The sequence below is a fragment of the Antechinus flavipes genome, chromosome 5 (genome assembly GCF_016432865.1).
Source record: "Antechinus flavipes isolate AdamAnt ecotype Samford, QLD, Australia chromosome 5, AdamAnt_v2, whole genome shotgun sequence".
In the NCBI taxonomy this organism is placed as follows: domain Eukaryota; kingdom Metazoa; phylum Chordata; class Mammalia; order Dasyuromorphia; family Dasyuridae; genus Antechinus; species Antechinus flavipes.
The window spans coordinates 285,956,917-285,969,054 of record NC_067402.1 but is presented as its reverse complement, the minus strand read 5'-3'; the positions used below and the strand labels follow the sequence as shown (position 1 = coordinate 285,969,054).

Here is a 12,138-nt window from a genome sequence, read left to right as displayed (position 1 = left end):
TGTAGGCCCATGGCTCCGGAGCCAGAATGGACCAAGGCCACTGAATCCAGCCCCTCTCTCCTCATTTTTTGTTAAGAATAAGAAACCTGATCTAGATCATATAACAAAGTGTGTGATACAGGATTTGAACCCACATTCTCTGGGTTCCAAGTCCAGGACATTCTCCCATCTATCATGATACCTCCAGAGAATTATCGTCTTCATTATTATCATTATTATTATTATTTTGGCCACAACATTCATGAGGAACTCTGTGGAGAGGTAGTGACCTGGATCAGGAAAGATCTACCTGGAGGACGGCTATGGGCAGACCAAGAATGTTCTCACTGTTCTACAGAGAGGGCTTAGGGTTAGGAAGTAAACATCGGGATTTGAACTCAGGTCTCTGGTCTCTAAGTCTAGGGATGTGTTCAGTACTGAAAAAGTGTCAGCCTTTCCCAAAGGAGCGTCAAGGAGGAAGAAGTGGAGGTGAAGAGGAGGAGAGTGGGGGAGGAGCCGCATGACAACTTTGATGGCAGGAATCGGACCACAGGGCAGGGCTATCTGGCGCCCACTGGGTGGAGGCAGAGGAAGGACTTCAAGGATGAGCCTCTGTCACCAGAGGGCAAGCCTAGAGGAGCCAGCTGGGGTTCAGGGTTCAGGGGAAGGCTTCTTGAGACCAGCAGCAGGCCCGCCACCCTCCTCCCCCACCCTCTACAAGGTGATATGCAGGGGTCTGGGCCAGGACCTACCTCTCAGGCTTATGTCCCAGGGAAGTGGCCACCACCAACTCACAGCTGGGGCTCAAGATGCAGAGGGTATCCTTGGGGTGCTGGGGACCTCGCTGCAGGTCACAGTAAGGGTCCTCGGCTCCCAGAGGTGTCCCTGTCTCCTGAAAAAGGAGAGGAGTAGCTGTTGAGACACGGGGGAGCAGATACCCAAATGTGGGGGCTCCTCCACTCTGTTTTAATTCCTCGATGGGGGCAAATGTGTGTGTGTGTGTGACTGGCTGTGTGACATTTGCAAAGTTACTTTCCCCCTCTGTGAAATAAAAAGATTGGACTAGATGGTCCTTCCGGCTCTAACTCCTGTTCCTAAAAAATCAGTGTTAAGCTTATCCTTTACAGACCCCTGTAGTGTGCCTTGTACCCTGTGTGCTGTTATCCTGGGTGGAGAGATGTGCTTGTAGCTTGGGGTGCGGAGGGGCAAGAGAAGCTAGAAGGGAAGGAGGAAAGAGGGAAAAGAGAGTGTGGGATTTCAGAATGTCAGAAGGACTCTAGAATAAGGGATGTCAGAGTGTTGGGAGAAGTCAGAAGTGTCAGAGAAGTTGGGAGGGAGCTTAGAACAGGGGATGTCAGAGCTGAAAGGGAGCTTAGAACAGGGGATGTCAGAGCTGGGAAGGGTCTTAGAACAGGAGAGTTCAGATCTTGGAGGGGCTTAGAACAGGGAATGTCAGAGCTGAGAGGGACTTCAAAACAAAATGTTAGTAATGTGGAACATCAAAGCTGAAGGAGACCTCAGAACATAGAATGCTAGAATATAAGATGTCAGATTGAGGAAGTTTCTTAGGACTTAGAATATTGCAACTCAGGGAACCCTTAGGATGTTAGAACACAAACTCTCAGAACTAAGCAAGACCTTAGAACAGAAGTGTCAGAGATTAGAATGTTAAAAAATCAGGGTGGGATGTTAAAACATAGAGTATTAGTACTCAGAATATTCACTAACAAATAATAAAATAACAATTCATACAATATGTACTCATAAATTAGAACTGGGAACGTTTCTTAGCCTTTTTGTCCCCAGTGACCCCGAGTATATTAGGATATAAAATAGGTAAACAAACCAAACAATTGCTAATAACAAATTATAATTGTGCAACTCCCACATTCAGTTATGGAACCTATATAGGGTGGAAAACTACTGTTAAAGGAGCTGAGTCTTAAAGTACCAGAGCTAGGAGGAACTTTAGAAAACCGTGTCAGAACTGGAAGAGACTCTAGAACTTAGAACGGAACAGTTAAGAGGGATGTTAGAATGGGAACTGGGAAAGCTGGGGAAATAGAGAACATGGAATTTTAGGACATAGACGATGAGTACAAAGAACATCAAACTGGAAGTCGGTGTGTTGAAACTTGCAGGGGATCTGAGAACGCAGAATGTCAAAGCCTATATTACCAGAGCCGGAAGCGGGCTGAGGACATAGAACGTTAGAACCCAGGCGTGCTGAGAGCTGGAGAGCGCCTAATTCAGGGGTTCTTAACCCTTTCTGGGTCCCTCCCTGGCCCTTCCCAGAAGCAGGTTTTAGGAGCGTTAATGACAGGGTGAGGAGGCTGAAATCCAGATCCGAGAGCAGGGGAGAACAAGTCCCGAGAGCCCAGGCCGAGAATCCCTGCTCTAGTCTATGCCACAGGTGCAAACCCGGACCTGGAGGGGACCCGTGGCTCCCCGTAGGGCACCAGGCAGGTAGGAGTAGAGGTAATATAAAGGAACTGGGACTAAGTCAGCGGAGAAAAAGGGAAGAGGAGAGCAACGGGGAACTCTGGGATGAGGAGGGGGCGCCGTATGGGAGGGGGGAGGGAGATGGGGGCTCCGCCGCCGCCGGCCGGGCCCCAGGTGTGGCGGCTCTGGGCTCGGCCACGGGGAAGCGGCTCGGCGCCTCTGGGGCAGCGCCCCTCCCCCGCCCGGGCTCCCCCATCACGTCGCAAGCCCTCGAGGAGTGGGGGAAGTGGCGGGCTCCCGCTTCCTCCCATCCCCGCCCCGCCCCTTCTCTGCTTACCTCGGTGCCGAGGGCAGGCTGGAGGGCTCCGGGCAGGGCAGGGCAGGCCGGCTGTCAGCGCCCTTGTCCCCCCGGGGGGCGCGATGCTCGGGCCCCCGCGCCGCGGCCCTGACTCCCAGCCCCGGCAGAGCAGCAGTAACCCTAGAGGGGCTGGCCGGGAGGGAGCGAGGGCCCTCATTACTCTTTCATAAGCCGGAGCCGGGCCAAGAACAATGCCGCAAATGAAACCGGCCGGAACTTGACACCTGCCGAGCTCACCTGAGGGCCCCAGGGAGCAGGGAGAGGGGCCCAGGGATCCACACACACCGCGGCTCCCCGGGGGGACGGAGCCCGGTCCTCGCGGTGCCTCGGACCCACCGGCCTCCCCGGGGTGGGAGGACAGGGCGGTGAGCGGGGGCCGACCCGAGCAAGAGGACAATCCCAGAACCCCCTGGGTCTCTATTCCGGACCCCGATGGGGAGAAGGGAGCCACGGATCCCTGCGCCCCCGCGAGGGCCGTTCCCAGGGCCCGGCTCTTTGGGACCCAGTATGAGCTCCCCAGCCGGGAGCTCTAGCTCCAAGGCTTTCCCGGTGTGGGGAGGAGGGGCCGAGGGCCTGTGGCTGGGGACAGAGTGTCCTCACCGGAGCCAGATCTGAATCAGAGCAGGTCAGTGGGTGGAGGCTATCCCCAGGGGCCGGTGGGGAGGTTAACCAGACGCACAGCTCAGGCAATGTTTGCCCTTTCTTCTCCCTTTACCCTTCCCCCTTGTTGTACCCAAGGGGACCTTCGGTTCTCTCTCCCTGCTTCGGTACTCAGACTTCTTGTCTCTGTTTCCCCCCCTCCCCTCATAGAACAACCCAGATCCCTTCTGGGGCCATGACCCAGTTCCCAAAGAGAAGCTGGCTTCTCAGACACCCTCCCTGTATCTCCACCCGCCCTCCTACCCCGGGACCCGAGAACCCTCAGCGATAGCTACCGCTCCTTGGCCGGTCCCATGATCCAGGTTGACTCAGTTTCTCCCCCATGCTCAACACGCAAATCTCCTTTTTGGTCTAGGGAGTGGTAGCTTAGAGCGTGAGAGTAGGATTTCTCAGGCTGGTCTTAGATCCCATAGCTCTATGGAAGCTTATTCTCCTTCTTGCCCCACATCCCATTTGTGGGCATTTGCTATTCCCTAACCTCAGCTTGCCATTTCCCTCTTCCGAGCATGTGCCCAGGTCATCCCAGCGAACCCTGCTCCACACCTGGGGCTTTCAGAATCCTTATCAGATGTCACTTCCTCTGAGCCGATTTCCTGATTCCCACTTCTTCCTTCTGCTGAAATTTCCCCAGAGGGCTCCTCAAATTTCCGAAGGGCCCGTTGGTGGAATTCTTCCATCCCCCCAATCCCTCTCTACTTTCTATCATGTTTATGTATGTTTGTGCTGGCAGGGCTGAGTCATTTTTTAATCTCTGCATCCCTGGCTTGGAGCACGGTGCCTTACAACTCTATAGAAGGTCCTTAATAGAATTCTGGTTGGGTTTGAACCACTGAGTCGCCAGGGTCCTACAGACTTGGTCACGATTCCATGGGAGTTGACTGGGGTCCCAAGGCATCTAACTAAGATCACACACACACACAAAGTAGAAAAGGGGCAGCTAGGTGGTGCAGTGGATAGAGCACCAGCCCAGAAGACAGGAAGACCTGAATTCAAATCTGACCTCAGACACTTAACACTTCCTGGCTGTGTGACCCTGGGCAAGTCACTTAATCCCAAGTGCCTCAGCAAAACAAAAAACAAAGATACATAAAAACTCATTGGAATTTCCCAGAACCACCCGAGGATTCTAGAAGAAGCTCTTCATGTGTCCTTGTAAAAAGCACCAATTTCTTTCTGTTCAAAGTTTCCCTGAAACTATTTTTTTTTCCAGAATCAGATTAATTTCCCTTCTTCAAGGACCATTTGTCTAAAACTTTGTGCAATGTTCCCAAGTGTGACCATAAACAACAGCAAAGAGAGCTTCGGGCCTTCTTTACACTTAGTGTCGGGCTCCAGATTCTCTCAATGGATTTTCAAAACAAAAACTACAAAAGTTCCATGACTTTTAGAAGTTTGACACCTCCTGGGTTGGAACCTAGGCCAAAAGTCCCAGCTGGCTTTGGCAAGCCTCAAGGGCATGGGTCACAGCAGTATCACAGACAGCTGAGAAGTCAATGAGATGGAGACAGAGATGTTTTGAAAGGGGGTTGGGGTAAATCACTCACCCAAATCAATCACATGTTTTTAAGCACCTACAGTATATAGCATTGGGCAGGGATTAGTTTTTACAAAGATAAACCCTGAATATTTCCCTGCCCTCAAAGACCTTATATCTGAGTTTGGGGATGGGATTGTACCACATGACCTCTGGTGTCATTTCTGATTGTTTTTTTCTTCTCTGATTACTTAATTTAATCTTCCCAATCTCCTCCTTCCCTCTGTCTCTCTGTCTCTGTCTCTGTCTCTGTCCCTGTCCCTGTCTCTGTCTCTGTCTCTGTCTCTCTGTCTCTCCCTCTCTCTCTCTCTCTCTCTCTCTCTCTCTCTCTCTCTCTCTCTCTCTCTCTCTCTCTTTCTCTCTCTCTCTCTGTCTCTGTCTCTCTCTTATTTATTTATTTTGTCGAGAAAACTTAAATTGGAGAATTGACTTATCCAAGGTCATATTGTCCATGGGTGATAGTTCCATGGCCTGCTGAATCAGTCACCGCCTTTATTCCCCATCCTCAATCCTTCTCACCCCATTGACTTGATACGGTTGGCTTACCTGCTGTGTGCCGGGGTCATAGTGGGCCTCCTGGACCTCAGAACAATTTTGGCAGTGACTCTCCGCAAACACACAGACCTCAGAGTGCTTACGTGAGATAGTGTCTGTCACCTTCTTCATCATGGAAAAGATCTAGGCCAGGACTGTCCCCCAGGATGGGACCCACTCACTGGCAGGCGCCTAGAATGCAAAAAAAAGAAGACAGATGTCAGATATGTCTGCTCCCAAGTGCTCTCCTTCCACTCATACACACGCGCACACACACACACACACACACACACACACACACAAGTACAAACATACGACTGGTCTTCCATTGAACCATCAAAAGTATAATCTTCACCACTGCCAATCATAGCCTCTCTGTGATTTAAAAGGTCATGAATCACTACGTCCAAAAAAGAAAAAGAAAAAACCATTTTGCAGCCAGCCAGCCATGGAGTGGGGTTTTCCACACTTAGACAAGCCAGGCCGGGAGAATCAGCCAACACTTGTACGTAGGTGGCAGAGCATTCTGTAGCTAGGCTCACCTCCGGGATGTGATAAGGATTGGGGGGGTGGGGGGGAGATAGGTCTGGGGAGGAATAAACAGGCCCATGGACAGAGACTTAGTCCAGACAAGAATGGTAAGATTTTACTCACATCCTTCACATGAACAGATTTATAGGTTGTTTAGATCCAGAATCCCTCTGAAAGTAAAGAGTCTTAAAAAAAAAAAAAAAAAGGAACTGCACTCTATAGAATTAGGGGATGTTAGAGGTTGAAGAGTTCATGGAACAGAGATCTGTGCTGGAGAGACAGAACTATCAATGTCAGGGCTGGGAGGGAACTTAGAATAGGGAATATCAGAGCTGAGAGAGAGCTTAGAACAGGGGGTGTCAGAGCTGGAGGGGGTTTAGAACAGGGGATGTCAGAGCTGGGAGGAGGCTTAGAACAGGGGATGTCAGGGCTGGGAGGGGGCTTAGAACAGGGGATGTCAGGGCTGGGAGGAGGCTTAGAACAGGGGATGTCAGGGCTGGGAGGGGGCTTAGAACAGGGAATGTCAGGGCTGGGAGGGGGCTTAGAACAGGGGATGTCAGAGCTGGGAGGGGGCTTAGAACAGGGGATGTCAGAGTTGGGAGGAGGCTTAGAACAGGGGGTGTCAGAGCTGGGAGGGGGCTTAGAACAGGGGATGTCAGGGCTGGGAGGGGGCTTAGAACAGGGGATGTCAGGGCTGGGAGGGGGCTTAGAACAGGGGATGTCAGGGCTGGGAGGGGGCTTAGAACAGGGGATGTCAGGGCTGGGAGGGGGCTTAGAACAGGGGATGTCAGGGCTGGGGGGGGGGCTTAGAACAGGGGATGTCAGAGCTGGAGGGGCCTGAGAATAAGAAATGTCAGAGCTAGGAGGGATCTTAGCACAGGAGATATCAGAGTTGGGAGGGCCTTTAGCATAAGGAATGTCAGATTTGGGAGAGGACACAGAACAGGGAATACCAGAGCTGGGAGGGGCCTGAGAATGGAAAAGAATCCCTTATCATAATGTTTCAGACTTGAAAGGGCTTCAGAATAGGGACTGTCAGAACCACGAGGGACCTTAGAACAAGGAATTCTGAAGATGGAAAGAATCTTAGGTGTTCTTTAACAGTCCCTCCCACTCCTTGATTTTACACAGCAGGAAACTGAGGCCCAACAGTGTGAAGTCCTAGAGAGAGGAGGCGGTCCCAGAGCTGAGTTTCCCAACTTCAGCGTCCCTCCCAATCTCGTCCTTCTCTCTGCACTGTTACCCCCGGTCTGTAGCAGGGGCAGGGTCATTGCCCAACAAGCCCAAGAAGAGATCAGGAATCCTTCGGAGATTGGCTGAGCCGATATGTTACGTGTAATTATCTTATTATCGGGCTCCCGGAGGCAGCAGGCAGCCTCTAGCATGGGTTCTTTCTCCTTGCCTCTTGCAGCACACAGGAAGGGAAAGGGAAGACTTTATAGAGCCCTTTCTCTTCCAAACAAACTGAGGCAGGCTGGGAGCCCTGCCCCATTGCCAGCCTGGGTCACCCAAAGTGGCCCAGAGTCCCCTCAGATCTCGGGCAGCCGAGTACAGAGAAGACGAGCTCCTCCGCCTACCCGGGGGCTGGAAGGCCACCCGTAACAACACTAATTTCTATGTTCCTAGCCCTACAAGAGCGCTAAGGCTCACTCAGGCCAAGGAAGCGAGCAGGGCAAAGCTTATCGGGACTGGTTTAAAGTTAGAGCGGAAGAGCGGAGTCTTTGGGGTCGGAAGGTTTGGCTTCCAGCCCCGACTCCCGTTAGCTTCTGGGGGGATGGCCCGGGAAGCCACTTTGGAACCAGATTCCCACCCCATGTGCCAAATACAGGAATCGCAGCGGAGTCCTCTTCGTTCCCTTCAGCTCTTGCCCAGGATGGCTCTGCCAGTGGGTGCCAGGGGTGCCAGGAGCAGGATTACAGCTCGGCTCTCTCCTGACCCTTTCCGTACTCCCAACAAGCTCTTGATGAATTTCAGGGCAAGTTCTTGGGCCCGAGGACCAAGGACTAGCCTCCTTCCCCAGGGACCAAGGACTAGCCTCCTTCCCCAGGATCCCCGGGGTAGTCTCCGGCCGATGGATGAGGCTGGGCTGGGAGGGGCGAGGTCTTTTTCTGCAGAGCCGGACGCCAGTCCTCCCTGGGGGTCCTCCTGGCCCCCAGGATCTGCCTTGGCATTTCCCCTCCTCCTCCCTATTGAGCGATCTCCTAAGCTGGAAGGCCATTTCCTCCCCCCTTCTCCCTCCTCGTCGTCCCAGCTCTCGCCCTGACAAGGACGGCGTGCAGAAAGCAGGCTCACTCCTCGTCCTTTCCTCTCCGGAGAATCCCGGCTTCCCGGGGCCACTCAGGAGCGAGCCCCTCACCACGCATCCCCACCCAGATTTCAAAAAAAAAAAAAAAAATTAAAGAGCCTCGCACGCAAGCAGCCCAGGCTGCTAAGCGACCTTTGCAGAGGACCTGGGATTTGCAATGAATTATTCAAAAGGCACCCCGGGAGAAATCCGTTCCGGACACTGGAGGGAGGGAGCATTATCGTGGGCAGTGCACTCGCTGCTCCGCGCCCCGGCTCCTTCTGCTCAGCATGCACGCGCTCACTTTCTTCCTGCATCCCTGCATCCCTGCACCTCTCCATCCCTGCACCCCTGCATCCCTGCGTCCCTGCATCCCTGCATCCCTCCTTCCCTCCATCCGGCCCCCGTACCTTGCATCTGTCTGGGAGTGCGCGCTCCGGCTAAGCCGAGGACTCCTTCTCTCTTCTCTCTTCTCTTTTTCTTTTTCTTTCTTTCTCTCTCTCTCTCTCTCTTTTTTTAAACACAATGAATCCGAACGTTCCCTAGGAGGGGAAGGAGATAGGCCGCTTCCCCTTGCTAGTCTTCCATAGGCTCCATCTAGGAGACTCATTTGCATGAAGCCCTCCCTATTGGCTTTTCGGAAGTGGGGGCGGGGCTCCGGAAAGCCGCCTCAGGGGCGCCGGGCTGGCAGCTAATTTGGCCTCGGGGCAGTGGGAAAGGCTGGCAGCCGGGCAGGCTGCCCAGACTGCTTGTCCAGTGGCTGCGATTTGACCCGAGGGGTCCCCCAGCGGAAGGAGTGGGTGGGGTGAAGAGGGGCCCCTCCAGAGGCAGCCTGATATCCCCTTTGATCTCCTTACCTGTCCAGGTAATTGGCTGTTCACCTGACCTCCTTTGCCTCAGTTCTCTGCCACTGTTTTTCCTATACATAATTGGGGAGGTGTGTGTTGACTCTGGGTTTAGGGGAGCACTGTTGAAACTCCGGCTATGACACTATCTGCACAGCTATGGACAGCTACCTTCTCGTCTCTGAGCCTCGACTTCCCCTTCTGTAAAATGGAAGTAGGACCAAGTTATATCTAAAGTTCCACACACTGACAGACAAAGCAGGGGTGTGTGTGTGTGTGTGTGTGTGTGTGTGTGTGTGTGTGTGTGTGTGTGTGTGTGTGTGAAAGGCTGTAGAGGAAAGTGCTGAGATCCCAGCTCTGTCAGCAGGTCCCTTAGGTGCAATAGGAAGGAAGGAATAGGGCTGGACCATCCCAGGTCCCTTCCAGGCCTCATACTTCCCATTCTAGGGAGGCTTCCTCAAAGTTCTAATATTTTATTTTCTAACAAACCCTGTTCTAAGGTCCCTCCCAGATCTGCTATTCTATGGTTTTCTCCTTTCTAATTCTTACTCTTCCTTCAAAGCCTTACTCAGTACTCACCTCCTCCAGGAAGCCTCCCCAGGCATGTATTTAACTCATTCAACAATCGATTTAGTAAATACTTATAGCATTTTTAATACTGTAAAAAGTTCCAGATGTGGCCCAGGACAGAGCAGGCTGGCCATCCAAGTTCAGCTAAAGACTCATCATAACCTCACTGATGGAGAAACGATTACAAATTTTCATCACTGAGGCAGCATGGGGCGATGGATGGGAAGAACCTTGGACTGAAATCATTGGACCTGAATAAAATCCAGGTTCAGTTCCTTATTACCTGTATGATGTTAGACCGAAACCTTCCCTTTTCTGGGTTTCTGTTTCTCCATCAGTAAAATAAAAGAGTTAGATTAGGTGGCCTCTGAGGTCCTTTCGGCTTCAAATTTATAATTTTATGCTAATATGGTGGCCAGGCTCTGGGGGCAGGAGGACTGAATCTGCTTTAATGGAGGGAGGACTCGACAAAAACAGGGACAAAGTACAGAGCCCTTTACTAGATAAAGTAGGGTGGGGAGGGGGAAAGTCCATTTAAGTCATGGTCTTGTAGAGCTCACATCTAGTGGGGATGAGGGCATTGAGGGAAGGGACAGTTCCATGGGAGGCAGTAAGAGAAAAAAGGTTGTTACCATTTGTGAGACTAGGACAGTTCCTGGAGGAGGTAAATGCCTTCTTTGCTTGACATGGTGATGATTCTGGATACTCAGGGCACACTCCCCCGTTTCATCTCACTGAGCTGGAGCGCCTGTGAGGAGGACTCCAGCCAAGGACTGTCTGTCTGTCTGTCTGTGGTATTAGGATTAACCTCCTCAGATGGGAAGATACATCAGATGAGCCTGGGGCTGGAGGAGGGGCGGAGAGGGAGGAGAGAAGGAGAGAGAAGAAATTTTCAGACACAGAAGCTCATAGAGACCATGTCCTTCTAGAGATTGTGATCTATCTTCCTGCATTTGTGAATCAGAATTCAAAGGCTGGGTGGGCAGAATGGACCCAGGAGACAGAGTGAATGATGGGTACTGGAAAGTGAGGAGGAAGAGCTGTATTGGAGCTGAGTTTCGGAGATATCGAATTTAAGATGCAGGGAAGGTGGGGCATCCAGGTGTGGCCGTTTGAGCTCAGAAGAGAGATAAGAATATATTCAATGAGTTGTGTGTCCTACTTGGCTATATATTTATTTGTTGTAAGAGAGAGTTAAGGAGTTAGTCATTAGAGACAGATGGAGAGAGGAGAGAGAGAAAGAAAAAAGAAAGGAATGAAGGGCAGAAGAAAGGGAGAAGAAAAAGCATCAGTGAAACATTAATAAAGATACATCAAAGAAAACAAAATGTTCAGAAGGGAATAACAAACAGCAATTTTGTTACCGCCTTCTTAAATTTAATATACAGTTTCAAGGGACAAACTGAATGATACAGAAATTTGAAGCTTCTTTATGATTATAATAATAAGAAGAAGAAAGTTTAAACTTAAAAAAAAAGAAGAGAAAGAGGGCCAGATTGGAGAGATCTGGAAGACATCTGCGGGGAGGTAGTGGTTGAAACCCTGAGAACAGAAATGATTGTTGTGGAGGTGAGGGGACTGAGAACAGGGACTAAGGACAAGGAAGAGAAAGCAATGGAAGAAAATGAGAAATTCATTGAGAGAGGTAGGAGGCAAGTATGTGAGAGTGATGTTTCTGAAGCCTAAGAGAGGAGAGTACCCCCGGGAGTGGGTGATCAGTTGTGTGTCAAAGGTACAGAGACAGAACATTCAAAAAAGGCCGGATTTCAATGAGTCAATAAACATTTCTTAAATGCTTACTATGTGCCAGGCACTGTGCTAAATGGGCAAATAAAAAAGACAGACAGCTCCTGCCTTTCAGAAGTTTATAATCTAATGGGGAGAGACAACAATAAAAAGGAAAGCTGAAAATGGGGAGAGAAGGGTGGGGTGGGGGAGTGGAAAAGCTCAGAGAAGTGTAGACAAGCAGGAAAACAAAAAAGAAGAAGGCATTGGGAAATGATAGCTGGGAGGTCTTTAGGAACCTCAAAGAGAGAAAGTTCAGACACATTGCAATGAGGTGTGAGGAGATGGAGGGATGGGGAAGCACCTCCAACTTTATATTTTATTTTTTAAATAAAAATTTTTCTCTCAAGGAAATGGAATTTCTGGGATTTTAATGATTTTTTTCTGGAAGGAAAATATAAATTAGTTCTTAATCTAGTATTTTTAGTTGAAATGCGAAAAATAAACCGAAGATAGAGAGAAAGTTAAGTTTGGTACCTATTTGAATGGGTGAAATGAAGTAATTTATTTATTTATTTATTTATTTTGATTGAGGAGACAAGGCTTTGTTTACAGATGGGCATGAGAAAGTGAAAAAGGAGAATTTGAAAGAAAAGGAGAAATAGGATTTTAAAAG

At 50.5% G+C, this 12,138-nt stretch overlaps 1 protein-coding gene across 1 annotated transcript in view; it reads right to left on the bottom strand.

Annotated features, from left to right (window-relative positions):
• Nucleotides 1-8,837, bottom strand: part of TRIOBP (TRIO and F-actin binding protein) — a 74,674-nt gene extending 65,837 nt beyond the window's left edge. The window contains exons 1-3 of the mRNA XM_051961898.1: nucleotides 8,733-8,837; nucleotides 5,520-5,699; nucleotides 732-871 (exon numbers count right to left, since the gene is read on the bottom strand). Coding sequence (XP_051817858.1) covers nucleotides 732-871; nucleotides 5,520-5,642 — 263 coding nt within the window. The 5' untranslated portion in view covers nucleotides 5,643-5,699; nucleotides 8,733-8,837. The remainder of the gene's footprint in view (nucleotides 1-731; nucleotides 872-5,519; nucleotides 5,700-8,732) is intronic.
• Between the last annotated feature and the right edge of the window lie 3,301 nt (nucleotides 8,838-12,138).